Genomic DNA, 27,950 nt, shown 5'->3' on the forward strand with positions numbered 1-27,950 from the left:
TTTGCTAAAACTAGCAACGCTACCCCACTCGCCTTCAGAATCTCCCTCCTCTAAGCTCACCCGCAGGACTCCTCTTGAACGTGTAGCCGTGTCACAGTTCTGTCCTTAGCTGAGAACCTTCGTTCCAGTCTGCCCCGCTAGACTGAAAGCTCTCTAAGGGGAAGGCCCAGGCCTTGGCCACCATCTCTGGGCCTCCGTCCCAGGCAAGGACGCTCCTTAAGGATGTGCACCAGGGCACCGGCGGAGAAGGGGCGTGAATGGGCTCATAAATCCGTTACCACTCTAAACCCACCGCAGGGGCCCTGGCGCAGGGATGGCGAAGGCCGCCGATTATTCACTGGCCTGCGCAGAGGTGCGCCTGTTTCTAATTGGTTCGCCCAGGAGGAGTGCCCCCTTTTCATTGGTTGGCTGGGAGGTGGGCGGGGCCTACCGGCAATTTGTTCTCCCACAGCAGCCCTTTAAGTCAGTCCACCGAAGAGTTGCCTTTTAAAAAAGTTCCTCCACCAGAGTGGCACCTTTTTTGCAATAACACAAAAGCCTTTTGTATGCTACTGAGTCTCTAAGCCTTAGGATAAGAACACTGCAATACATTTGCTTAGCACTTTAGACATTCTAAATTACTTTACGCGTATCAACTCATGGAATCCCCGCAAGAGTCCCCCGGAGGGAGGTCGGTATCATTGTGCCATTGTTCCATTTGTATTTCACAGATTAGCACAGATTAGACCAGAAGAGAGAGAGCACCCTGCTCGCAGTGACCAAGGCAGATAATGAAAACAGTTGACTTTTGCTCAGTGCGAGTTTAGCGAAGGCTCTCACGTAAATCGTTTCACTCCACCTTTGCTACGGACTGTGTGGAATACATTAAGCCAAGCACTTTGCCCTCAGTTTCTCTTTTAATCTCCATGCAACTCTGGGAACTAAATATCATTTGCTCTCATTTTATTGAGGAGGAACCTGACGCTGGAAGTCGTTAAATCCTTTGCCAAAAGTCACAAAGCGGCAGCCTACCACTTATTAATTGCGTACTGCACGATGTCGGGTACAGTGCTCAGTTACTTAGAGACATTATTCTCTCATTAAATGCTCCCTACAACCACATGACATTAGTATTCTTATTATCGACATTTACTGATGAGAAAATATGTTCAGAGAGGGTGAGTGACTTGCTCAAGACCGCACAGCCGGCAAGTAATGGAAACAGGATTCACACGGCTAGCAAAGGAGCAGATCTGGAACTCAAGCCCCAGTCCTCTGACCCCAGCCCGGGGCTCCTTCTTTCATAGCCCAGGGCCTCGCCCCCTGCCAGCCTGGCTGAAATAATGTGACCCTCAGGCAGGCCAGGACCCTCCTTGATCGAAGTCTTAAGTAGCTACAATCTCCAGGAGACCCTTCTTCCCCCGCCCTCCCGGGAGAGATCCGGATCAACTGGAGGTGGTTGGCGGAGAGAACGGGTGGGCAGGGCGGCGGCGGGCACCCGGCCAGGCTGTGCAGCCTGCGGAAGAGGCTCCGGGACTGCGGCGTGTTCCAGCGGCGGAGCGGAGTGGGTGGGGCCGGAGTGCCCGGCCCCCGCCCCTCCTCCCTCCCTTCCTCCCTCGCCTTCCCGGTCCCGCGGCCGACGACCCGCGGGCAGGCACTGCCGGGGCTGCACTACCTCGGGCCGGCTCCCGGCGAAGCTCCCAGAGGGGCGGCCCTGCGCCCGGAGCCGGGGCACCCGCGAGCCCCCCCCCCCCCCGGCCCTTCCCGCTCCGCGGAGGGGCGGCGCAGAGCTGGAGCATCCGCGAGGCCCAGGGCGCCGCTGACCGCCTCCGGCAGCCCGGCGCCCAGGGGCTCCCCACGCGCCCGCGCCCGGGTGGCGGGAGCGGCGGCGAGATGGCGGCGCGTGTCGGCCTCCTGCTGCGCGCCCTGCCGCTGCTGCTGTGGGGCGGCCTGGACGCCCAGCTCTCCGAGCGCCGAGGCCAGGAGCTGCGCAGGGAGGCCGAGGTAAAGGATGCGCGCCGGGCGGAGTGGGGGCCGCGTGCTAGAGACCCTCCAGAACTTTGCAGTCAGGCCACCCAGCCGTCTCATCTGAGCCGGCGATCTGCGTTACCCTCTCCCCGTCCGCACAAAGAGCCTCGGGAGCATTCTCCCCCGTGCCAGTGCTGGGACCACACAGGCACACGGATTTGTATTGATTTTCCCGGACAGGGAGGGGGGGGGCAGGAGGGAGCGACAAGATGGGACAGGCGGGCAACAGCTGAGAGAGAGGTAGCCCCTGCACCCCAGTTGGGCGCAGACCTACTGTTCCTCACCGCCTAGGATGCGGAGACTTGGCAGTTCATTCATCCGATGTCCCGAGCCTTCCCAGAGGCTGCGGAGCCCCCTAGATTGGTGAGGTGGAGAGGATACCACAGACTGCCCCGGACACAGGAGACAGCACTGGGCTGGTGCTGCCACTGACCAGCTTGAGCAAGGCAGCGTCCAAGCTCGGTACTAATTTCTTAACCTGTAAAATGGGTAAGAGTACTATAGTTTCAAGAACTGCTTCTAAGGAGCTTTGGAACAGTGCTTCAGGACTGAACTTGAGAAAGGAGGCAGGGAGGTGGAGGGTCTTGGTTTGACTCCCCTCCTCTGGACTCAGCTGCTTGCTGTAGTTTGCACAAGGTGAGCTCTTTGGAGGCAGGGGTGGGGATCCACTTGGGGTATCTATTTTCCAGATAAAGGTGATTGTAATAATACGTATCACTTCTTTGAAACATCTCTGTGTTCTTATCTATTCTCAAGATTAGGACTGGGGTCTCCACTATTTTAAGGAGTTCTAAATTCCTGAGCCCAGTGCTCGGCCCTGAGACTCTTGCTCCCTAAGTGTTTCATTCCTGCCCTAAAACTGCCAGTCCAGAACTTCTCAGTACCCTCCCATTCCCCTTCCCTAGAAGAGGCATGCTGAATCTAAGAAACCTCCAGAATGAAGAAGCCCCCACTGAAGGGCTCTTCCTTCCAGCAGCCAGCTCCCACCACTATTCTGGAATATTTGGAAATGACCGTGTTTCAACAATGGGGGCCACACTCTCCCCTTCCAAGCACTGGTCTCTTGTTTTGCGCTCTCTGCTTTTGCACATTTGGGAATCACTCTGTTTCACTGAATTTAGAATCTTACAACATCAAGTGCATGGTCCTCATGGCCCCAGGAGAAGGCTTCCGTCTACCAAGCCAAGTCCTATTAAGAGTCCCGCCCCACCTCCCCCCAAGTCCGGGTCCCAGGCAATCCTTGGCAGGAGAACAGAGACAATATCTCTGCCGCCCATGCCTGTGGTGGCCCCAGATGGAGAGAATTTTATCTTGGGGTGTGCTTGGGAAACATAATACTAAGCAGATTGAGTCTCTTGCAGTCTATTTAACATAATTGGGGGAAGGGGATTTTTAGCTCTGAGAACAAGAAATATTTTAAAAGTATTAAAAACTCTGGAAATGTGTATGTGTCTCTATATGCCTATGCATGTACATATGTATGAATATATATGCAAATCGGGGGTGTTAGTATGTCTATATGTGCTTCTGTAAATGGTCAATTGCATGAGCTTCAGTGTCAGACAGACATGTGTGCAAACCATAAGTGAATCATTTAATCTCTCTGAACCTCAGTTTTCTTCTCCGTACAATGGAGGTTAATAATGCCTATTTCATAAGACTGTGTGGTTTCATTGAGATAATGTATGTAAAATGCTCAGCACAGTGCCTAGTACATAGAAAACAATCTATAAAAGGAAGCTGCTCTTAATATTCTTGTTATTATTATCTTTATCATTATTTTAGAGAACAGAGCTTCAGATTAAAGTCCTGGCTTGGTCAGAGCACCTGGGTGGCTCAGTCAGTTAAGCATCTGACTTCAGTTCAGGTCATGATCTCGGGATCTTGGGATCGAGCCCGGCTCAGCGGGGAGTCTGCTTGTCTCTCTGCCCCTCTCCCCGCTCATGCTCATTCTCTCTCAAACAAATAAATAAATAAAAATCTGTAAAAAATAAAAGAAAGAAAGTACTGGCTCAGTGACTAGCTCTCCTAGAACAATAACACAGGACAAAATACGTAAGGCAACTATTTTCAGCATTGGACAACAGGCGACACAGAGCTATCATTCCTAAGAGATGGTGTTGCCGTTACTATGGCAACATTATAAATTACCCCAGAACTTAGTGAGGTAAAACAAACATGTATTATGTTCATAGATACTGTGGGTCAGAATTTCAAACAGGGCGCATGAGGGCACCTTGTCTCTGCTCTACAATGTCCGGGGATGGAATCATCTAAAAGCTCTTTACTCACCTATCTGGCTGTCAGCTGGGGGCCCCCATTCTCTCCCGTGGGCCTTTCCACGTGGTTTCTCCAGGTGGGCTAGTTTGGGCCCAAACATGGTGGTTGGGTCTCCAGGATGAGGATTCCAAGAGAGAGCGATAGGGTGAGAGAGAGGGCAAGCAGAAGCCCTGTCCTCTTTATAAGCGAGATGAGGAAGGTTCGTAGCATTGCTTCTGCTGCACCCCATTGCCTGGAGCAGTCACAAGCTCCAGGTCAAGGGGAGGGACCGCAGACCCTACAGCTGGTGGCAGGAGCATGGAAGTCACTGTAAGAAGAGCACGGGAATGGGAGCTATTATTGTGGTCATTTGGGGAAATACAACCATCCACAGAAGAGAACCACACAAAGTGAGCCCCATGATCACCCTGGCTCCTTGCTCAGGTCTAATTCCCTGACTGGGGCGCAGAGAGCTAGACCCTAAGCAAAGCAGAGCACTCCCGCAGAGCTCGTGGACAAAGTTCAGAGTTCAGGACAGAGAAGGAAAGAAATCATAAAAACAAGCTGTGTGATCTTGAGCTAGTCCCCTCACTGCAGCAGGAGGACTTCCTCCTCTATGAGTAAGGGAGCCAAGCTTCTTAAATGACTCTCTTCGAGCTAACATTCTTTGGCTGTGGTGTGTTTATATGCCCGCGCCTGTGTGTGTGTGTACATTTCGTCTGCCTGGGTGTCCATGTCTGTCTGTCTGCATGTGTCTGTGTTCCCAGGTCTCTGTGTGTATCCCTGTGCCTGTGTGTGTCCCTTGCAGGCATACAAAATAATAAAGTTGAGCATTTTCCAAAGTGGGCTTTGCCGGGGAGGAGACTAACCGCTTACAAAGCTGCATTGTGAACAAGTTCATTGTTGCCCACTTGGGAAAACTAGGACTGCTCATGACACTAGTGAGTAGGAAGGGCCTCCACTGCTGAGTTGCAAGATTGAGAGTTAATGAATGACATCATCACCTTGGCCCCCCTCCCATTCGCAATCAGGCCCTATCTTGTATTTGGGTGACACGGACTGTCCCAAGGGATCTACCTACTGTGCTTCCCCTGGACCTTCTTTAAACACCCAGGTGGTATGTCCAGGACCTACCTTCCATTCAGTGGTCTACGCAGATCTGCACAGCTGCTCTCAGTGTGCGAGTACAAGGAGCTGGCCAGTTCGCCTCTCCAGGGAAATGTTGCAGCTTCTGTGGAGTATCCACCCACAGATGCAGTGTCTGTTTCTCATACCCCAGAGCCATCCATTTTACTTTTTGTGAGTCAGAAACCCAGAAGCCCGGGTGTGAATGCCGTTCCCAAGAGCTGAGTGCAGTGACTCACGGGTACAGGGTGAATAGAAGTGCAGAAGGGGCTCTGGAAGGTCCCAGAGGACAATGAGCTGGTGGAAAAGCCATTGTCAAATCAGTTTGAAAACTAAGGGATCTAGCAAAAGCTGGGTAGTGGAAATAGGACTATAGTAGCGAGACAGGTGGACAACTCTCCCTAAATCCGGCCTTGGTTAGGGCATTATTTTGTGCCCTAAATTTAGCTCTGCAAGCGTAGTGAGGACCATGGGTCCATACAGTACGATTATTTGGCATTAGAAAAAGTACAAGAGGGGTCTGGACGGAGACTGACCCGCTGATCTTTTCCAACTTCCTTAAGGACAAAAAATAAAAGGAGGGGGGAATTACAGCAAGAGGTATCTAGGCTACACCCAGACAGAACTTTGTGAATATGAGACTAGGAATAAGGGAAAGGAGGAGAAGATAAAGGGAGTCAGACAGAGGGAAGGGGAGGCATTTTTCCCCAATGAAGGGAAAGGGTCCTAGCTGGTCCCACTGCCCCGGGGCTTTCAGTAGAACCCAGGAGCCAGAGAGCAAGAGGAACATGCTTGAGTCCCGTTAAATACATGTGGCTTGTCAGATGACCTGTTTGGGGTGTGAAGAGAGATGTGAGCCCAGCCTCTACTGAAAGCCAGAGTCCACCACCTAAGCAGCTTCTTTCCTCTGCTCTGGCCCTGGACCTGCTTACAGAGGAGACAGAAGGAATCCAGCTAGAAACACCCCCTGTTTTACCTTTTTCTCATTTGAGAATGGTCTCCCCAGTAGAGAGAGCAGGCTGGCCCCTGTGCCTTCAGTTTAAAGCCTCTGAGTCACTTGTTTGAATGTAAAATAAGACATCCTGGATAGGTGTCAGGAAATTTGAACTCGAGTACTGGTTCTGTTGCTCACTTAGGATCCTTTAGCAAGACACTGCTCGCTCTCCTGAGACTTACTTTCCTCATCTTTAACATGGGATTAGCAACACCTGTCCTGCCTATGTTCTTGCAAGGTCATTGTGAAGTTCAAAGGTGCCAGACTCTTAAAAGATCTATACTAGTCAAGGACTCGCTGTGTTCCTGATTACCAGAAACATATTTTTATATATAGAACACGCCAAGGCAGAACACCAACTATCATCCCTTGCATCTTGACTTGGCTAATAGCGCTCAAGATGTATTGAATGACAAAGACAATCACATAGAGTCACTATGGAAAGATTATAATCATAATGAAATGTAACATGGGATGGAATAAGCCATAGGTAAAGCAACATGGTTTTTGAGTGATCTTGCCATTTTGCAATTGAAAAATTCTTGGTCTCAGGGTGCCTGGGTGCCTCAGTAGGTTATGCATCCAACTCTTTTTTTTAGATTTTATTTATTTATTTGAGAGAGAGAGAATGAGCAGGGGTGGAAGGGTAGAGGGAGAGAGAGAGAGAGAGAAACAGACTCCCCACTGAGCAGGGAACCCGACAAGGGACTCGATCCCAGGACCCTGGGATCATGACCTGAGCCAAAGGCAGACGCTTAACCGACTGAGCCACACAGGTGCCCCTGCATCCAACTCTTGATTTCGGCTCACGTCATGATCTCAGGGTGGTGAGATCGAGCCCCATGTCAGGCTCCGCGTCAGCTCATGGGGGAGTCTGCTGGAGATTTTCTCTCCCAGTTTTGCTCCTGCAGTTCTTTGATATGGAGGATGTTGCAGGCACTCTGGAGACATAAGACTGAGAGCTGCCCTTCCCAGACTTACCTAACAAAATTCCTTTCCGGCAATAAAGCTCTGTGACTATAGCTTTTTAATGGGACAACCGTCATAAAGCTTTCCCAGGGTATCTTATCTTCTTACTGGATTTTCACGGCACTCCTGTGAGAAAGCTAAGGCGTTCTTACCTGTATGTCACACCTTGAGGCACAGAGAGGTTAAGTACTTTGTCATAGCTCACACAGCTAATCAGTTGCAGAGGCAAGGCTATGATAATAGATGAAGCTGGAGTACATTTTAGCTCTAATCCAACCCTTTCATTTTATGGAAGAAGAAATGGAGGCCCAGGTGCGCCTGGGTGGCTCAGTCAGTTAAGTGTCTGCCTTCTGCTCAGGTCATGATCTCAGGGTCCTGGGATGGAGCCCCGTGTCATCTGTCATCGGGCTCCCTGCTCACTGGGGAGTCTGCTTCTCCTTCTCTCCCTGCCCCTCCCCTCACTCATGCTCACTCTCTCTCAAATAAATAAATAAAATATTTAAAGAAAGAAAGAAAGAAAAGAAATAAACAGAGGCACAGAGAGGGACAGAACTTGCCTAAGAACACACAGGTCTTAGTAGCACAGGAATAAAACTCAAGACACAGCCCAGGGCTCTTGCTCTGCCAGGCCAGTGACTCAGAGTTCTTGACTCAGGCCTCAATTTATTTTGCTACACCTCATTGCTAGTCTTGCCCTGCTCAGAAATGGCCAGAAATTTCCCCATCCCTCGGGCACTAAATGGGCTGGGCTCTATATACCCTTCCATGGCAAGTCAAGACAGATGCGGGACTAGAACCCCCAGAGTTCTAATCCCACTCAGCTTTCTGGGTCGCAGGGAGAACCGTTTTCATTTTACTCAGACACCACAGCCACTCCCAGAACTTCTCAGAGGCGACTCCCCAGGGAAGTGGCCCCAGCCCTGACCAAGTGGGTGAGGCAGGTTGTCACAAGATTTAGGCCTGAGCAGGGTGAATCACAGAAGGGGCACGGTCCTCCAGCTTCCTCTCCACTCAGCTTAAGCCTTGGGCTCCACAGGAGAGAGGATGGGTGGAGAACGGGGCAAAGAGAAAACCTGGTGTTTGGAACCGCAAGGCAGAGAGGAGCAGCCAGGACACGGCCTTCATGCAGGGGGTGGGGGTGACCCCAGGTAGAGCTCGGGGGTCCCTAAGAGAACACAGGACAAGCCCTGGGGAAGCTCCAGCCTGGAAGGGAAATGACTCCTCCAAGGCATTAGTGGTCGAGCTGGAATGAGAACAGGAGTTCTACCTCTTAGTCCTGTGTCTCTTTCTGGGATCCCTTTACCACGTGTCACCGGCCCCCCACCTCTGCTCTTTCCCCCATGCAGACAGGGCACTTCTGTAACCTTTGCAGGGGAAACTGAGGCTTGGCAAATGGGCTCACCGAAGAGGGTTAGGGACAGCTGCAGGAGCCGAGGGTGTGGTTCTGCCTCCACTCAACAGAACTTCAGGGTACTCAGCACTGAGGATATGAAGGGCCTCTTCCTATACGTAATTTTAAAGTGTTCATATTAAAATACAAATGTTCATATTAAAATAAGTGTAAGGGAATCCTTAAGTTCTGATAATTGCTATTATAATACTTCAGTGCAGGCCACCTGGGTGGCTCAGTCGGTTAAGCATCTGCCTTCAGCTCAGGTCATGATCCCAGGGTCCTGGGATCGAGTCCCGCATCGGGCTTTCTGCTCAGGAGGGAGTTTGCTTGTCCCTCTCCCTCTGCCCCTCCCCACCCCACCTTGTGCGCGCTCTCTCTCTCTCTCTCTCAAATATTCATTTATTCAAATAAAATCTTAAAAAAATACTTCAGGGCTTTTGTGGAAATATAAAATGTCAAATTCTTAAAATTTATTTTTCTCATTCTCACGTGCTCATACTGCCTCCTGGGAATTCGGCTCTGCCTTGCAACCCACAGGGTGCCAGAGACCAGTCAGGAAGAGAGGCCCAGGATTTCCCCTCTGATGGACCCCTAAAAAAGGCCTCCACCCTCATCCTGCCCTCCAGTCCACCTTGCCTGCCAAAGTACCAGACACGGCAGCCCAGCCAGGAAACAGGAGACGCCGCTAGTCAGTATCCCCTCCCTTCTGCTCTGTCCAAGACTTCATAGTTCCAGAACCGGAGCCAACTTTCTGATAAGGGCTGGGTGGGTTTGGGGGGAGGAGCACAGGGAGTGCCAGCCTGTTAGCCTGTGACCCGGTCTCTCCCAAGTCACTCAGCAAATCGGCTTCAAAGGGGACACTGAGTTTCCAACTTCCTTTAGAAAGCCACTCTATCCATCCTCACCAAGGGAAGGGGAGGAGACAAGGAAGAGAATCAGGCACTTGGCTGGGGCGGGGCAAGTCTAAGATAGAGCACCTGAATTGAGAACAGAGCTCTAACTGCCTTGTTCCGAGCAGTTCCCGTCTTATAGACGGGTTGCATTCCAAAAGTCTGTTAATTTTTCTACTAAGGTAAATCAACTAGATCAACTGTTTATTATTTACTATGTATGCTGATAGGCATTGCTTTACTTAATCCTTCTGAGAATTGGGGCGCCTGGGTGGCTCAATGGTTAAGCATCCACCTTTGGCTCAGGTCATGATCCTAGGGTCCTGGGATTGAGTCCTACATTGGGCTCCTCGCTCATCAGGGAGTCTGCTTCTCCCTCTGCCTGTCATTCCCCCTGCTTGTGCGTGCGCTCTCTCTCTCTGTCTCTCTCTCTGACTGATAAATAATAAATAAATAAATAAATAAATAATAAATAAAATCTTTAAAAAAAAATAAAAATCCTTCTGAGAACCCTGTGGGGGTTATTCTTGTTTTCACATTACGGGCGAAGAAATGGAAGGCTCAGAGATGCTAAGTAATTTGTCTCTGGCCACCCAGAGTCAGGGTTGGGAACAGATTCTTGATTCCAAGCCCACTGGCTATTCCATGATGCCATACTATTTTGGGCAATAAATGGTCTTCCAGATTAAGCCACTAGAACTCCTTTAATCCATTATGCATCCCAAAATAGTGCACATTTGGAAAGGGAAAAAAGAAAATAGTACTGAAATACGAATAAATTAGTGTAGAAAAATAACGAAATGGACTTGGGAAGTGGTCTGTTGTCCAGAATAAGGATTCCTTATGGAAAGTGGCTTTATTGAGAAGAGGATGTGGAAGTCGCTGAGGGCGGATATAATGAAATTCACAAAGCCAAGACTGGGTACTTGCAAAGGCTTAGGAGCTTGCCCATCCTGGCTCTTCGTGTCTAGTTTTTGTTCTCAATTTGCACCTTTTCCTCGAGGCAGCAGCTGTGATTGGTGTTGATTCAAGAAATGCAGCAAAGGAAAGTGAGTAAGAGAACAAGGAAGACAGAAAATTATTTCCATATAGGTAACACAGCCAGGAGGGCTAAACAAGGAGAGACGATGTGTGTCTGTATAGGAATTAAGCAGCCGAGGTGACATTTCTTTTAATCCATCGATGAGGCTTTCTCAGGGACAAGGGCAAGCAGGGAGCCAAGTGCATGGTTTCCCCGAAGGGTAGGGCTGGTGATAGGTAGGGACGATGAGTCGCACGCTTCTCACCACTGGCCTCCACACACGTGGTCACGGGGAGAGCAGCTTCCAGGTGTGTGAGGGCAGGTGGTGGCGAAAAGGCATTTGGGCCATGAGATGTTCTCCAGTTACAGTAACTTCCTCAGGGGATGACACCCAGGTCCACCGCCATCACATCATCCACATGCTGGAAGATTCTGGCTTCTCCCTTGAGTTCTGGGATCCTACAACTAATGCCACTTGACATCACCGCATGGATCTTACTTGCATCCACGCCCATCTGGCCCCCCTCTGGTTTCCTTATGCCGTCTCTAGCTTCACCATCCAAGGCGAACATTGAGGAGCCATCCCGGATTCCTCTCTTTCTTTCAGTCCTCACAATTAACCCACCTGAATCAGGACTCAACTAAAGCTCCCCTTTCCTACCCTGGGTGGCAGTCCTGCCTCTCTCCCTGTGGCTTCATCACATGTCCTCCTTCTTCACACTCACTGTGTTCTAGCCTTCCTCTGTCCCTCAGACACATCACCACGGTTCCTAGCTCAGGGCTCTGCGTGCGCTCCTCCTCTGCCTGGAACAGTCTTTCCCACCTCACTGCATGGCCAGCTACTTCTCACTCTTCACGACTCACATCAAATATCAGCTCTGCAGAGGGTCCTGCCCTGACCTCCCTGGTGGAAAGTTTCTCGTTAAGTTATTCTCAATCGGGGCGCCTGGGTGGCTCAGTCGTTAAGCGTCTGCCTTCGGCTCGGGTCATGGTCCCGGAGTCCTGGGATTGAGCCCCGCATCGGGCTCCCTGCTCCACGGGAAGCCTGCTTCTCCCTCTCCCACTCCCCCTGCTTGTGTTCCCTCTCTTGCTGTGTCTCTCTCTGTCAAATAAATAAAATATTTTAAAATAAAGTTATTCTCAATCACATCACCCAGTTTCTTTTCTTTATAGCACCCAAACTGTCTCCTTCACTTGTTATCTGTGTTGCTACTGTCTGTCTCTATCCACAAGTCTTGTTGGTCATTGCACCTGACAGTGTACCTCGTACATTGTATGAATTAACAAATGAGTGAATGAAAAGAGGAAGTTGCAGGTTTCTAACTCAAAAGTTACTTTTTTTTTAAGATTTATTTATTTATTTACATAATCTCGACACCTAATGTGGGGCTCGAACTCACAACCCTGAGATCAAGAGCCACATGCTCCTCCAACTGAGCCAGCCAGCTTCCCCCCAAAACTACTTTAACACTATTTTTTTAAAGATTTTATTTATTTATTTGTCAGAGAGAGAGCACAAGCAGAGGGAATGACAGGCAGAGGGAGAAGCAGGCTCCCCACTGAGCAGGGAGCCCGAGGCAGGACTTGGTCCCAGGACCCCGGGATCATGATCTGAGCCAAAGGCAGATGCTTAACCAACTGAGCCACCCAGGCACCACCCCAAAAATTACTTTTCTAAGGAGCCAAGTTTTTATACAAACCATAGAGTTGAGGGCAAGTGCATTTGTTGTTCATAGGGCCTTAAACATACCTGCTTTGGGGAGGACGTGAATTGTTTAGGAAGAAACCAGAATAGAAAGATAACTAATTCCCAAGCCAGACATGGCAGAGCCTGTGGGTGACCAGCCCAACTTCTGATTAATACAGGGTAACTCCCTAGACAGGCGAGATGTTTCAGGAGCAGAGCTGAGTGCATATTTATATTTATAAAAGCTGCTCTGTATGGAGCCCCTCCTAGGTGACAGGCACCGTGTTAAGTGCTTTGTAGTCACTATTGTGATCAAGCCTCACCAAAAAAACCTGTAAGTTATATACTGTTTCTAAGTCCCTTTTACAGATAAGGAACCTGTGGTTTAGAGAAATAGCTTCCTAACTGGGATTTAAACCCAGGCCACCGTGATTCCAGAGCCCCTAACTCTACTTGTCCAGCATGCCCTGCTAGATCCCTGACGATGCCATGAAATACTCTGGGTAGGGACTCCATGGCCAGTTTGAGAATTTAGGAAGCTAAGGTTTAGAAATATTGAGTGACTTGCCCAAGACCATCAAGGTAGTCAGTGGTGGCCTGGAACAGACGGAGTCTACGTCCTTCTGGCTTTGGTCCCAGGACTCCTTCTCCTGTAGCTCATAGACTTCACTGGGACAAAGGTGAGACTGGGCATGATGCATGTGTCACGGACCCTCAGAGACCAAGGGAGGGGAAAGGATGCCACACCGTGGGAAAGCTGACGCTCCTCTCTCCCCCAGGCATTCCTGGAGAAGTACGGCTATCTCAGTGAGCAGGTCCCCAAAGACCTCACCACGGCAAGATTCAGCAATGCCATCAGGTATGTGGGGGATTTGGGGGTGCCAGAGGGCAAGCTTGGGTTGCCTCTTCCCTCCTCCTGGATGGCTGGCTTCCCTTCTGTGTCCAAGGGTCATGCTCCATTGCTCCCCCCCCAACCCTGCCACCAGCCTCCTGCTGTCTCCAGGGAAACTCCTTGCCCTCACCCCCACCACCCACCCTCCCACTGTGGTCCTTTATCTCAATTCCTCCTGACAGGGAGTTCCAGAGGGTATCTCAGCTGCCCATCAGCGGTGTGCTAGACCCCGCCACCCTGCGCCAGATGATGCGGCCCCGCTGTGGGGTGGCAGACACAGACAGTCAGGCGGCCTGGACCGAGAGGGTCAGTGCCCTGTTTGCTGGACGCCGGGCCAAAATGAGGCGTAAGAAACGCTTTGCAAAGCAAGGTGAGCCCTGCTGAAATCTACCTAAGCCAGGATTCCCAACACCCAGAAGCCCCGTGGCCAGAGAAAAAAACCAGCCTAGCCTCGGACTGGGCTTTGTCGGTATCCTCTTCCCTCGGGCGGGAGAGGGGAGAGCAGTGGGTGAATAGAACCCCTCAAGTGGAGGGCCATGTTTGTGAACACAGACATTTAAATCAGAATTACACCAAAATGGATGGATTTTCATTATGCCGATGTTTTCCACAGCAAGCCCCATCAAGCCCACTTAATTCCTTGATCAGTTAGTTATGCAGGGCAGTGAAACTGTTGCCAATGTTTTGCTTTATGTTTTCCCAAAGTTGTTTTCATCATAAGAATTATTCAACAAAGATGTGATTTACCGATCAGTTTTATTTTGTCTGTAGCACGCTTTTAACAGCCTTATTGGAATAGAATTCACACACCATAAAATTTACCCATTGGAAGTGTACCACTCAGTGTTTTTTAGTATATTCGCAGAATTGTGCAACCATTACCATAATCTAATTCCAAAACACTTTCATCACCTCCAGAAGAAACCCCATGCTCCTTAGCGGTCACTCCCCTCCCCCTCTCCCCGCCCCCTCTCCCCAGCTCCTGACAAGCACCCATCTGCTTTCTGTTTCTATGGATTTGCCTATTCTGGACATTTCATCACTGCTCATTTTATACATCACAGTTCCTGCTGCTGTGATTCTCCGTTTGTGGTTTTGGTTTTATCTTTCTTTCTCCTCCTCTTCCTCCTTTTTGTCCAGATCCAATCTTCCAGGGTCAAATGTTACAGACCTAAGATTTCTGAAGATTTGATTCTTCTGTCAATTCTTCATCAATAACGAGTTTTACTGTGTGCAATTTTAACATCTTCTTTGTACTAAGTCTAATTTTCTCTGACCTGATTTCTGCAGTTTTTAGGATTTCTAACAAGATGGGGTTGTTGAGTCAGGTTTTCATCTATAATCAAATTTACCGCGAGCACTTTGGGCCATTGTCTCTTTTAATTTGCATTAACTACTTGCAGCAACAATATCCATTATGAACAGAACACAAGGTTCATAGGTCATTTTTATTTCTTCGCTAGTCCATAAGGAAGCTGTGGGTGTTCCCCTCAGCTATTGGAGGATGGCAGTGATGGGGTCCGAATGCTGGGGTCGAGAAGTCCTTGGTGTCAACATGTTCTGCATCCCACTGGGTTTCTGGACCACAGAGGTAGAACAGAGGCGCAGCATGAGCTGGGACAGCATTCCTGGAGCTGGGGCTCTGGGCTCAGCAGTGTGTCACTGCTCCATTTCCTCATCTAGGACATAGGCTCTTTCTGGTTGCAAAGTAGAGATGGGCCCTGATCACCAAGGGGAGGGGGCTTGCTGTGGAAGGTGGGGCGGCCCCAGACCCAGTCTCAGCAGTGGCATTTCCAGGCTATAGGTGGTCTCCCAGAGAACGGGGATGATGCCTCCTGGGCATCCAGGGCACAACCTGAGCACCAGAGATACTACCTTCTGGCAGCATCTTCTCATGGGAGTAGCTGATGGAACCCATTTGGTGCCGTTCAAATTGGAGCATCCATTTGGAACAGAGATTCAAGCTAAGGCATCTCCCAGGCAGGTAGCCTTGCCCTACCAGCCTAGCCCCATGTCACTGTCTGGCCCTGATCCCTGGTCCAGACAGCAGTGGCTCAGGTTAGATGGAGACTTTCTCTCTTGTTCATAACCTGAACCACAGCAGCTCGACTTCCTTTACCCACTGAGTGAGAAGACCTTCCCTAGAAAGGAGCTGTATGCTTGGCAGGCACTGAACACTTCCTATGCCTTCCTTTGGAAAATGTATTCTTAACAGTTGACCCTTCCTGAGCATTTATAATGTGCCAAGTGCAGTTCTAGATGGGTTAAGTCACGTAATCCCATAACAACCCTAGGAGATAGGGACCATCATTATCCTCATTTTACAGAGAGCCAAACTAAGGGACAAAGAGCTTAGGAAACTTCCCCAGGGCCACATAGCCAGAGTGTGGCCAAGCCTTCTCATCACTGGGAGGACTGAGTGAGATTCCCCATGTGAGAAACCCCAGAACACGGGTGGCGGCTTTAAAAATGATGTGGATTTCTAGGCCAGTGACTGTCTACTCTGTGGGCAAATGCTCTCTTGACGAAGTCGGGTTCCAGGGTAGGGTTGCCAGACAAAATATAAGACGTTCAGTTAAATTTGGATGTCAGGTGAACAACAAATCATTGTTTTGTGCTCACTTTTATACCAAAAAAAAGAAAAATTTTGTTATTTATCTGACATTCAAATTTAACCAGGTGTTCCATGTTTTTATTTGCTAAATCTGGCAACCTCATTCCAAGTGTCTGGTCCCCTCTGTGCTTATGGGGGAGATTTTCAATCCCCCTCGGTCCCCCAAGGAGCTAGGGGGGAGGGTATGGGGTCCAGGGGTGAATCTGGGGTGGAAAAGGAAGGAGAAGAGAGTAGGCATTTACTGAGCACCCACCACATGCCCGGCACCCATACATTCTAGTTCATTTGCCTTCTCATTTTTACAAGTAAATCTTACCAACCACACTTTGCAAATAAGGAAACTAAGGTTTGGAGAGATTCCATAATTTGCTATGTAAGGTTGCGAGTAGAAGTGTTGGGATTCCGACCAGCTTCTTTCCACAGTATCCGTTGCCTGTTGGGAGTCAGGTGTCTAGGTCTCCACTCCTCCCCATGTCCTTGTCTTTCCCTCTTACCTTTTGGATTTGGGGGCAAGGGCGTGGGCGGTGCACTGCCAGGTGCTTCTGTGGCCTAGAGGTCACTGCAGAATCCAGCCTGGCCTGGGCCAGAGTTCAGGATGGGGCCTGGGGTGGCCAGGCTGCTCTAAGAGGAAGAGGATGGAGAGAGGGCTCAGGCTGCTGGTGAGGGTAGGTGGTGGGGGGAGGGGGGTTCTTCCTTCTTGGCAGGCACACCAACCACCCCTCTCAAGGAAAATTAACCATTTTCTCTCAGTCCTGTACCTATTTGTCCTCCCTGTCCTCCTCCAAAGACACACGAGCCTGCCTGCACACACACACACACGCGCGCGCGCGTCCACAGAGGATTTTTATCCTGCGAGCTGTCACCTTCCCTTTCTTGCCCATTGAGCGAAGCCCCCCTCTAATGCAAAGAGGCAGAAGGACCTGCCTCACACTTCTAGCAGCTTGAAGGTGGGCAGCGAGAGCCTGGGAGTCGGTCAGCCCCAGCAGGGTGTGGAAGTGCCCAGAGCCAGCCAGTCCAGAGCCCTCCGAGTCACCTCTGGACCCCAGGCCTTCCCTCTGCCTTCCTTGTCTCCCTCCCTTCCTAAGAATCCTTCCCCCTTCCCTCCCTGAGTGTTGGTCAGTGGCTGGGAGGGGTTGGGTGGCTGCCAGACCAAACAGGCCTGGGAAGGCAGCATTGCCTGGAATGGAGCTTGGCTCAGGGTGGGAGAAAAGACATTCCCCTCCCCCACTTCCATGGGGAATAGGGAGGGAAAGGGCACTCAGCTCTCTAGCACCCTCCCTTCCATCTGGAGAATTTCAGCTCATGCAGAGCCCCTGCTTTGACCCGTGGGAGCCATGTTCAGGCAAATTATAAGCCTTGAGTCTTAGCAAATGTGCCTGTTTACCTGTGTGGTGTAGTAGAAAGCGCACTGGGTCAGATGTCAGGGCCTGGGCTCGGGGCCTAGCTCGGCTACTCACTCATTCTGTGACCCTGGGCAGGTCCCTTCCCCCGATCTCAATTTCCCCAGAACAGAGCAGAGAGGTCGGATGAGGAGATGGCCAAACTTCCATGACTTCAGCCCTCCTCCCTGGTTCAGGCAAGGACTTCCCCGAGGCAAAAGGGCAGGCTGTCTGAACCTTCAGTTGTTCCTCCAAGGAGAGAGAGGGCTGTGTCCACTGGCCAGGCTTGCCTACTTGTCACCCATACCTCAGGAATTCTGGTCCATTTGGGAAACTGAGGCCCCAAAGATCACACGAAACCTATGCACTCCCTGGGCCCATGAGGCCTGCCTGGGAGCTGTGAGTCTTCCAGCTGGGGTCACAATCTCAGCCCCTGAGCTTGCCAGGCTCAGAAATAGCCCATGAAAAACTCAGGATCTGGACCTTCTAAGCACCCTGGTCCTGGGTGTGTGGTGAGCTGCAGGGGGACTCAGTTGACCTGAGGCTTGGGCAAGAGGCCAGAGTCTTTCTTAGGTCCAGGGGAGGAACTGCAGTTCTGGGCAAAGGAATAGAAGCTCGTAGCTAAGTGGAGATGGAAAAATTTCTCTCTGTCTCAGTGAGTGACAAAACACACCCTTTGTTCTTATTTGTTTTCACCTCGGAGCTCTCCAGAGTCCCTGAGGAAGTGAGGGGGAGGGCCAGGGGTCAGGGAAAGACCTCTAATAAATGGGTCTTGGTAGCTTGTCGGCAGCAGGCCTGCGGCACTGGAACGGGAAGGGCAGGCGGTTGTGAGGGGAGGAGAGGAGGAAGGGGTCACAGCTGGGGCCCCAGGGGCCCCATCTCTCCTCTCCCCCCGCCCCAGTAGGCAGGGGTAGGGATTTGCTGCCAGCAAGAGGTGCAGAGCGGCTTTCAGGCTCAGCCCAGGCTGTGAGGAAGAAGACCTCAGACCAGAGAGTCCTTCAGGTTGGGGGCTTTTCCTGGGCAGAGGTCACCTCTCCCCGAGGAACTTCCCCAGGCCAAGCCACTAGACTGGGGCCTCTCTGGGACAAGGGTAGACCTGTCAGCTCGAGAGCAGTGTCTCCCCAGCCAGACGGGCTCTTCCCAGGACAAGGGCTGTGTTACTCCCCTTCAAATCCAGGACTCCCTGGAGGAGGGCCTATCTCCGCCTCATATGGGTCCTTGGGGACCAGCCCGGGTTCCGCAGGTGGGTGTGACCGACGCGGCTTCTCCGCTTGGCAGGCAGCAAGTGGCACAAGCAGCACCTCTCCTACCGCCTGGTGAACTGGCCACAGCACCTCCCGGAGCCGGCCGTTCGTGGGGCCGTGCGCGCTGCCTTCCAACTGTGGAGCAATGTCTCAGCGCTGGAATTCTGGGAGGCCCCAGCCACAGTCCCCGCTGACATCCGCCTCACCTTCTTCCAAGGGGACCACAACGACGGGCTGGGCAACGCCTTTGATGGCCCAGGTGCTGACACGGAGGCTCTCTCTCACGTGGCAGGAGGGGAACCCACCTGGGAGAGGCAGTCTGGGGAGGGCAATGGGGCCTTTGCTCTCCCTTTGGCCTTGGCCAAGCTGGATCCACCTTCAAAGAACCCTCAGTCTCCTCCTCTGTAGAATGGGAACAATGGTTTCTGCCCAGTTGTGTGCCACATGGCTGAAGGGAAGGCCAGATGAGGTTCTGCGTGGAAAGTGCATTGTAGATTCCAGAGTATTTTCTGGGAGAAGCTTCTGAGGTCCCGTCATCTGTCCTCTGCCTCTAGACAGGCCTGTGCCTCTCCTGTTCTCCAAGAGTGGGTGTTCTCCCGACCACCACCCTAAAAACACCCAGAGGCCACCACCACCCCACTCCAGCCCTCCCCACGCCCACTCCCACAGTCACTGCCGCAGCGCAAGAGGCACTCTATCCCCTACCCACCACCGAAGGGCTTCGCATTCGCACAGCCCAGCCAGTTCTCCTGTTTGCCGCCAAACTGAAGGCTTACGGCAGCAATTTAAACTGCTCTCCTCCTATTCTGCCCAACCCTGGCCTTCAGAACCTGACTGCAGGCTACCTGTGCATCGCCCACCCCGTCCCTCCCCCCCCACCCTAATAATGAAAGGAGCCCTGACTAGACCCCTTCACGCTGGGGACTCGAGCCCTTGTATGGCCTGGGAATTTGGGCCCTCACCTCCCTTGCGCTCCTCTACTTGGCATCAAGCCCACTCTGAGCAAAGCCCACGTCTAGGCCCTGCTGCTGGGACCCAGGTTAGGACTGGGAGAAATCTAAGCTTTTCAAGAATCCACATGTAACACATATGTCTTCTTGCATGTAACTCACTTCACCCCTGCTGTCTACATGAAATGTTCATGCCTATACTCGGCTGGAGTGTGGCGGCTAAGACAGCACGGGACTGGGAGAAAGCTCTCTGATTTGGGGCAGGCGCTTTGTCTGAGTTTAGGTGTTCTCTCTCTGAAACCTGCCATCTGTCTCCCAGGATTAGTGGGAGGAGTGAGCGGAAAGGGCTAATATTGCTCGGACAGCTCGAGGCATATCCAAAACAGGAGGCACGTATTGGTCCACACATGGCCCACGTCCACACCCCAGGCGGCTCTCCTTTAATGGTGGTCAGTCCCGGTTGGCCTGGGATCCAAGAAGGCAAGGCTGGAAGCGCCCCCAGCAGGCTTCTAGGCCAACATTATCACCGAGCCGTTGGCTGACCCCTGCCCCTGCAGAAAGTGAATCGTGAAGCCTGGGGTCCTGGGAACTGCGTAACTGATAAGCTCCCTCTGGGGCATGCCACAAGCTGGAACATCATTGATCCAGTTCACTCCCTCTGCTCACTCCTACTACAGGAGGTAGAGACCCACAGAGGGGCCCCAGGAGAGAAAGGCAAGAACACAAAAATAGATATACTTTTTATTAAAGAGACTATACATACCCATAAACACACCCAGCACGCCAATCAAGAATCGACATTACCATCATCCAGAAGGTCCCATCGTGCCGACCTCTGGGGTAACCACTATACCTATTCCTACCTAGATCTTTGTGAAAATAATTCCTGTGTAGCATTCATTATGGGCTAGGCACGAAATATGATATGTAACCTACTCGTATACACATATCCCTCTGTAATCCCCAGAGCAACCCCGTGAGGAAGAAGCAGCTCATTATCATCATTCCCATTCCAGATCAGAGGGAGCGCTACTTGCCCAAAGTCACACAGCTAGCGAATAGGAAAACCGGGATGGAAACCCAGGCAGTTAGCAGTTAGGCCCCACGCTGTATGGACACCACGCTGCCTCCCCTGACCCTCTGCGCCGCCTGCAGGGGGCGCCCTGGCGCACGCCTTCCTGCCCCGCCGGGGCGAAGCGCACTTCGACCGCGACGAGCGCTGGTCCCTGAGCCGCCGCCGCGGGCGCAACCTGTTCGTGGTGCTGGCGCACGAGATCGGCCACACGCTCGGCCTGCCGCACTCGCCGGCGCCGCGCGCGCTCATGGCGCCCTACTACAAGCGGCTGGGCCGCGACGCGCTGCTCAGCTGGGACGACGTGCTGGCCGTGCAGGGCCTGTATGGTGAGCCCCCGGCCCGCCGCCCGTCCCCCTCCCGCCCCCGGGGCCCGCACGCCCGCGCGGCGAGCAGCAGCCGCCGTCGGAAGCGCGGGAACCCGGCCTCCCCGCCACCGGTCCCTCGCGATCCCGAAGCCGCGGCTCCCCTCACATCCAAAAAAGCCCCCCGCGCCTGGCCTGTCCATCCCAACCAGGTCCCGCGCACCGCCCTCCCTGGCGCTCTGATTCCCCAGAGTCCTGCCCGACCCCGGCCTCGGCGGTCCCTCTCCCATCGCTGCCCCATCAACCCAGACCCAGTCCCCCGTCCCACCTCTCCCCCCGTCCCAGCCCTCGTTCCTGCCCCGCTTGCTCTCCCGCAGCCGAGCCCCCTCGCTGGCGCTGGTGCTGCTCCCCTCCAAGCCTGGGCCTCTGCCTCGAGGTAGACCCAGCCGAGGTTTCCCCCCTCCTCCAGCTCCTTCCAGAATGAACTGGCCAGTGCTGCCTCCCAACCGGCCACGGCTGGCTCCCTCAGAGTGCCTGGTGCGTAGGCAGGGCAGAGCCCTGGGTTCAAGTCACCGTGCCATTCCTGATAAGCAGTTGCTCGGGGGCAAAGCATCTCCCCGCGGAGAGCTCTCAGTTTTACCTTCTGAGAAAAGGGATAATCATTGAGGCCCTGCTTCCCTCACAGGGCTATTGGCCCTAGGTTTCTGTAGCCTAAGGAACGTACGCGAACAGCTGCTATTTCGTGAGTGTATACTATGGGCCAGACACTTAACACACTCATGAGGTGTCTGTCCACAGATGGGGAGAACGGGGCTCAGAGAGGTTAGATAACTTGTCCAAGGTCACACAGCTAGAAAGTTGTAGACCAGGATGCAGGAGCTGGTGCCAAATTCTAAGCTTGTTGGACTCTGCCTCACTCTCATAAGTGAAGTATGGTGATGTAATTATTATGATTGCTGTAACTATCGCAGCCTGGGCTCCTGAACTCTGCCCTCATGCCATCTGTGTTGCCCAGGACTCAGGGAAGAGAACCTTCTGCTCTTCTTAGTGCCCAACTCTTGTGTGGTCCCCCACTCCAGTTTTAGCTCAGTAGGGTTCTCTTTCCCAGACTTTTCGGAGGAGAGAGGACTTTTGAGTTTAGTGCTATAGTTAATAATACCGACAACCAAGGACAACTCTTAGCCCCCCACCCCTCACACTCCTTCCCTGCCTCCCATACCAGATCATGGTGGAAGGAGCCAGAAAGGAGGTCTTGAGCCCTCCACACATGTCCCAACCAGTGTGTGTGCTCTCTCTCTTCTCTCCTTCCCCATGAAGGGAAGCCCCAGGGCGGCTCCGTGGCCATCCAGCTCCCAGGAAAGCTGTTCACTGACTTTGAGGCCTGGGACCCCCACAGACCACAGGAAAGGCGCCCCGAAATCCAGGGTCCTAAATATTGCCACTCTTCCTTCGATGCCATCACTGTAGGTAAGATGGTCCCCCCTGCGCCTGGCTTCCTTTTTCTTTCCTCCCCCACATCTCCAGGGGTCTCCAGAGCTGGAATACGAGGTGGGGTTATGAATAATAAATCCAGAAATCCCAAGCCACAAGCATTCTGCAGGGGTAGCAAGCCCACGCCAAGCAAAACACTGCTTCCTTCTGCGCGCCTTCCCTTTGCCCCAGCTGTGCACGCTACAGCCTCTCGCCTGAGTTTGGGAAGCTGGTTCTAGGAAAGCACCTTCCCTGGAAGGAAGGCGAGAGGCTGATGGTCACTCCTCAACTCTCTTGTCTCCGGACAGACGGGCAACAGCGACTGTACATTTTTCAAGGAAGCCACTTCTGGGAGGTGGCGGCGGACGGCAATGTCTCAGAGCCACGCCCACTACAGGAAAGGTGGGCGGGGCTGCCCCCCCACATTGAGGCTGCTGCGGTGTCATTGGACAGTGGGGACTTCTACTTCTTCAAAGGTACCAGCCCTGGGGCAGAGGAGAAAATTGAGGCCTAGAGAAGGGAGGTGTTCTGTCCAAGGTCAAAAGAGGGGAGGGGTGTCAATTCCACTCTGAACCTGCGGCCCCAGGGAACTCTACCAGGAGGTTCCTTCAGGGATGGATTGCAGGGCATGGGCGTTGAGGTTGTCCCAGAGAGAGAGGGTGGGAGAGCTGCAGAGAAGAGTCTAGAAGGGGAGCAGAGGACCACTCCTGAGCTCTGCAATCCAGCGGGAAAGTCCTGCTTCCTTGGAATCCTGGCTGTGCGAGGTTGGGCCTGTCACTTGGACTTGAATTACCTTGAATGGGGAAAATAATCCCTCAGGTTTGTTGGGGAAGGAGGATTAAAACATAATGTCGCGAGGAGCGTGCAGTCTATTATGTGAGTAAATAGTTTCTTTCATTCATCCAACAAATACTGAGTGCCTTGGATGCACTAGACACGATTGGAGGTGTTGGGATACAGTCATGAACAAAACAAAAATTCCTGCCCTCATAGAACTATGTGTAGAAATGGTGGTGACTGGCCTTCCCTATGGTCCACTGCCCATTCAGGGAGGGGGCCTGCTGCCCACTTCCCGCGGATGCTCCCGCTGCGCTGTCTGCCCTCTGCTGACACCTGCTGGAAGTCTAGACCACTACAGTCCCGGTGGGACCATCTTACCTACGAATTATTAGTACTGTGTGATCCATCTTGATGATCACAAATACTAACCACCCTGGGCTCCAACATGAGGGGGAGCACAGGTCTGGGGGGACAGGTGAGGTGGAGGACCAAAGGGTGAGAGCCACCAGCTCACCCTGACTCTCCCGATGCCCTACAGGGAGCCGATGCTGGAGGTTCCGGGGCCCCAAGCCAGTGTGGGGTTCACCACAGCTGTGCCGGGCGGGGGGCCTACCCCGCCACCCCGACGCGGCCCTCTTCTTCCCGCCTCTGGGCCGACTCATCCTCTTCAAGGGTGCCCACTACTATGTGCTGGCCCGAGATGGACTGCAGCTGGAGCCCTACTACCCGCGAGGCCTGGAGGACTGGGGTGGTGTCCCCGAGGAGGTCAGCGGCGCCCTGCCACGGCCGGACGGCTCCATCGTCTTCTTCAGAGATGACCGCTACTGGCGCCTTGACCAGGCCAGACTGCGGGCGACCGCCTCGGGCCGCTGGGCCGCAGAGCTGCCCTGGATGGGCTGCTGGCACGCCAACTCGGGGGGCTCCCTGTTCTGAAGATGCACCAATTGCAACAATTCACCCCTTAGTGAATTGTTGGTGCCCTTGTGGCCAACGTGTGTCCCCTGCCCCAGGAACGGGACCTGCCTTGGAAGCCTCTGAGCTTCCCTGCAGAAGACCAGACAGGAAAGTTTGCGTTTGTTTCCTGGAGAATTGCTTTGTGCTCTTAAGACACTGATCTTTGTGGGATCAGTCCAAGGAGAAGCCAAAAAGGGTCTCAAACCCCACAGCCCTTTCCCAAAGGACTCTCCTCCCCAAGCCTCGGGGATTTTGTTTCTTCTGCTAAAGGTGCACTTCCTGTCCATGAGGCGACAGCACTGGGCGGCCAGGGAGGATGCAAAACTCGATGGAGAGGTTGGGACCACTTTGCAAGACTGTCTCCTTCTCCTCAGGACCTCCCTGGCTCAGTTTTTGGAGAATTGTGTCTTTTTAAATGAGAAGCCTCACCTCCAGGAAGCTTGGGTGGGTTGGGTATAAGGATTTCCAACCTCAGAGAGCCGTGGGGGTCGGGGTGGGGGGTCAGGACCCAGAGCAAGAGGGAGACTGATGCAGGCCTGCTGGGCCCCACTGGAATAAAGCGGTGCCCCCAGCTGGTGGGCCCGGAAGCAGGCATCAGCCTTCCTTGGAATGGTTTCCAGTGAGAGCACGGATGCTGGAGCAGCTGGAACAATGTTCTTTCCCGTCCAAGCCAAGACTACAGACTGTGTGAGTCGTCGTGATGGGGAGAGGTGGCCCGAAAAAGCAAAAAAGCTGGAGAGCCATGGGTGGCAGGGAGAGGGCGGGGGCCTCCCTGGAGGGCTGCACTGCTGCAGGCGCTGGGGTCCCTGCAGGCTGGGGGAGGCCTGGTGCTCACAATGGCCCCATTCTTCAGGCCACACATGCAGCGTTCCAGGAGCTGGATGGCTGGCCAAGAATAGCTGGGATTCCTGGAGAAGGAACCAGCTCTCCAGCCTCTCTCTCTTCTGCCTCAGCCAGTCTCAACCTTTCAGCACCTGGTTCTCTTGTCCTCCCCCCACCCCCACCCCCCACACCTGCCAGTGCCTCATTTGCACAAACACTGCAAGACCTGGCTTCCAGGGGAAGGGGAGAATGATCTAGCAAGAGTAAGCCCTCAGCTCCCCAGGGGCATTCCTGGCCCTCAGCCTTCATTTTCGGGGGAATGGCCTTTGACTGACCTTGGATGCAAGTGCTCTGTTCCACCCTGTCCTGGGGGAGATGGAAGGAGGCGGCGCTCCGCCTGTCCTTTTCCCTCCGACCTGAACCCCGGGGAAGGCGAAGGAGGGTCTTTATCCCCCTCAAGGGAGCCACCTGGCCCCCACCTCAAGGCTCTGGCATTTTGATTAGAGGCTTTATTGAGTGATTGGGGGGGCAGGGGCAGGTTTCTCAGCCGTGAGGGAGCCCAGGGGTTAGTTTCTCTAGGCGATGCCTCCGCGCACTGGGCCAGAGGACCTGAGCTACCCCGGAGATGAATGTGAGGCTGTGCCTGGGGCGCGAGTCCGGTGGGCGGGAGGCACTGGGTGCCGCCGGGACGGGAGCCCTCGGGAGGCGCTCATGGAGGCATGGAGCCCCAGGTGATGTTGGGCTCAGCCTTGCGTGGGCGCTGGGTGACAGGTGGGCAGGCCCACGGCGACCGCGGGCCGGCTTGCGGGCTTGGAGGAGGCGCTCTGGGAAGGGGCACTTCTGGAGGAGGTGGTGGCGGGGAGGCTGGGGTCAGGCGAGAACAGAGGGCATAAAGGCTGGCGGCGGGGGCGCTCAGGGGCACCCGGCGGCCCCCGCGCCCCCCGAAGCCCGCACCTTCCGCAGATCCGAGTGCTCGAGAAGGCAGTGCGCCACGTAGGCCGGGTGGCTGTGCAGGTTCCTGCACTTCTTGCAGAAAAGGATCTCGCAGCGCGCACAGCCCCCGGCGCGCGGCGGCCGGCGCCGTGTCTCCAGCACGCACGGCGGCTCCGGGAGGCTCCGCTTCCTGCGCGGGGCCCGGGACGCTCAGTGCCCCGCGCGGCCCCCTCCCGCCGCGGCCCCGCGCCCGCCGCCCGCCCCTGCCCCCCAACCCCGACCGGGGCGCGCCCTTACCTGTCCGCGGGGGCCGCCAGGCCGCCGAGCAGCGCGAACGGGCCGAGCCAGCCCCAGAAGCCGCTGTCCGCGCGCCGCAGCAGCGCCACCTGCTGGGTGCTGGACTCCTGGCGCAGCGGGCAGTAGGACACGGAGCCCCGCTCGCGGCCCTCGCCGCCCTCCGCCTCCCGGCTCGGCGCCTCGCCCTCCGCCCCGCTCTGCTCCCGCGGCCTCGCCGCCGCCGCCTCCTCGTCCTCCTCGTCCTCCTCTTCCTCCGACCCCTCCTCTGCGGCTGCCTCCGCCTCGCTGGCCGGCGGCTCGGCCGGCTCCTTCTTCCACAAGGGGGTCTTCACTCCTGCGGGGCGGGGGGCGGGGGGAGGTCAGCGCAGGCCCGCTGTCCCCGGGGAAGAGCCGGGCACCCTGACTGCTGTCCACAACCCGACCCCCCCCCCCCCCCCCCCCCCAAAAAAGGCAAGCGCCTGAAGGACAGTGTGCACGGGCTGCACCGGGTGAGACAGGGCCGCCGGGCTGCCCCACATTTCCCAGGTTTCTACTCTTCCTCGCTGAGGATTCGGGGCAGGTCACGTCGCTTCTGTCAAGCTCCGTGTCCCCATTTGGAAAAAATAGTGTTCCTGTCCAGGGCGACTGTGAGGCGGGGAGCAGGTTGCGACACACACCACCACCACCACCACCATGGGCAGACCAGTTAGGAAAAGGCTGCCCTAGGAGTGAGCCAGTTAGAAAAAGGTGTCTCCTCTTCCTTCCAGGCTTGACCCCAATTGCCAGCTGGATTTCAGCCCCCAGTGTCCCTCTGGCGGGTGCCTTTATGGAGAGCACAAACTTCATAACTCATAACAGCAATCCTGGCAGGCAGGACGTTGCCAGGCTGCCATGGGAAGTAACCTGGCCTCTCCTGGTAGGAGTCCATCATTCGGCAACCTCCCTCCCTCCCCCCGGCACCACCATGTGTCTGTCCTGCTCTCTGCTGGATCTGGGGAGCTAGACTTCCAAAGAAAAGCAGGTGGATGAGGCCAGGGAAGACACCACAGTGGTTTGCGGTGGGAAGGTCAAGAGAATTCCTATTGGTCCCTGCCCATCCTGTTTAAAGAGGTTGGGGACAAAGGGGAATGACACAATTAGTGTTTTAGCTCACATGTATTGAGCACCAACTGTATGCAGTCACTGTGCTAAATTCTTCACACATTGTGCCCCTTCACCTTCACAACCACCTCGGGTAGGGGCGAGGGAGGTAACCGAGGCCTCTGAATTTCATCTAAGACTTCCGAAACCTTTCCAAAAAAAGTTGTTTCAAAGATTCTGCCAGTTTTCGATGTTGCTGAAGCTGGAAAACCAGGGTCCACTGCACTTTTCATTAGAAAACACACCAAGGAGCCTTTTGGTTGTGAAAGGCCAGACTTAGTGCACAGCCAGAAAGGGGTACTGGAACTTTTCGAGAGAAATGGGAATAGGAAATGAGGTTAGAAAGGAAGCTGGGACTTTGGGTGCCAGGCTATGGAGTTTGGACTTTGTCCTTCAGGGGTGGGGAGCCGCTGAACTTTCCGATGGAGGGATATGCTCAGAGCTGTGTTTTAGGATGGTGTCCCTGCAGGACAGAGGGAGACCCACTTAGGCATCGTCACAGCGGTCCCGGCCAGAGAACACAAAGGTCCAAATAGCAGCAGGTGAAGATGAGGAAGCAGATGTCAAGAATATTCAGGGAAAAGAAAGAAGAGGGCTTGTACAAGTAACTGAGAAAAGGCTGAACTTCTTCTCTGGGGTCGCCATGGCGATGGGTGGGCTGGCCCACCCTGGGTTTGCATCTGCACTTGACAGGAGTCAGTGGTCCTGTCCTCCGTCCCCACCCTGCTTCCAGCCCCACTCACCATGCTTATCCATTCTTCCCAAGGCTGTGCT

General features: G+C 53.8%; 2 protein-coding genes across 3 annotated transcripts; one reads left to right on the plus strand and one right to left on the minus strand.

Moving 5' to 3' along the window:
- Positions 1 to 1,551: 1,551 nt before the first annotated feature.
- Positions 1,552 to 25,707, plus strand: MMP28 (matrix metallopeptidase 28). 2 transcript variants are annotated; one of them, XM_032429032.1, is made up of 8 exons: positions 1,552 to 1,983; positions 13,125 to 13,204; positions 13,420 to 13,607; positions 18,509 to 18,733; positions 20,580 to 20,825; positions 22,119 to 22,268; positions 22,580 to 22,747; positions 23,590 to 25,707. In XM_032429032.1, exons 1-8 carry the CDS (start codon positions 1,873 to 1,875, stop codon positions 23,982 to 23,984), a joined length of 1,563 nt encoding a protein of 520 aa, XP_032284923.1. In that variant the 5' UTR covers positions 1,552 to 1,872; the 3' UTR covers positions 23,985 to 25,707. The 2 variants fall into 2 exon arrangements, with proteins under 2 accessions (XP_032284923.1, XP_032284924.1); XM_032429033.1 differs by lacking the exons at positions 1,552 to 1,983; positions 13,420 to 13,607 and having other exon boundaries at positions 12,922 to 13,204.
- CUNH17orf50 (chromosome unknown C17orf50 homolog) lies at positions 25,703 to 27,932 on the minus strand. The gene is made up of 3 exons (XM_032429034.1): positions 27,920 to 27,932; positions 26,058 to 26,391; positions 25,703 to 25,950 (listed from the first exon to the last, which is right to left on the minus strand). Exons 1-3 carry the CDS (start codon positions 27,930 to 27,932, stop codon positions 25,740 to 25,742), a joined length of 558 nt encoding a protein of 185 aa, XP_032284925.1. The 3' UTR covers positions 25,703 to 25,739.
- Between the last annotated feature and the right edge of the window lie 18 nt (positions 27,933 to 27,950).

The sequence above is a fragment of the Phoca vitulina genome, unplaced genomic scaffold, assembly GCF_004348235.1.
Source record: "Phoca vitulina isolate PV1807 unplaced genomic scaffold, GSC_HSeal_1.0 scaffold40, whole genome shotgun sequence".
In the NCBI taxonomy this organism is placed as follows: Eukaryota; Metazoa; Chordata; class Mammalia; order Carnivora; family Phocidae; genus Phoca; species Phoca vitulina.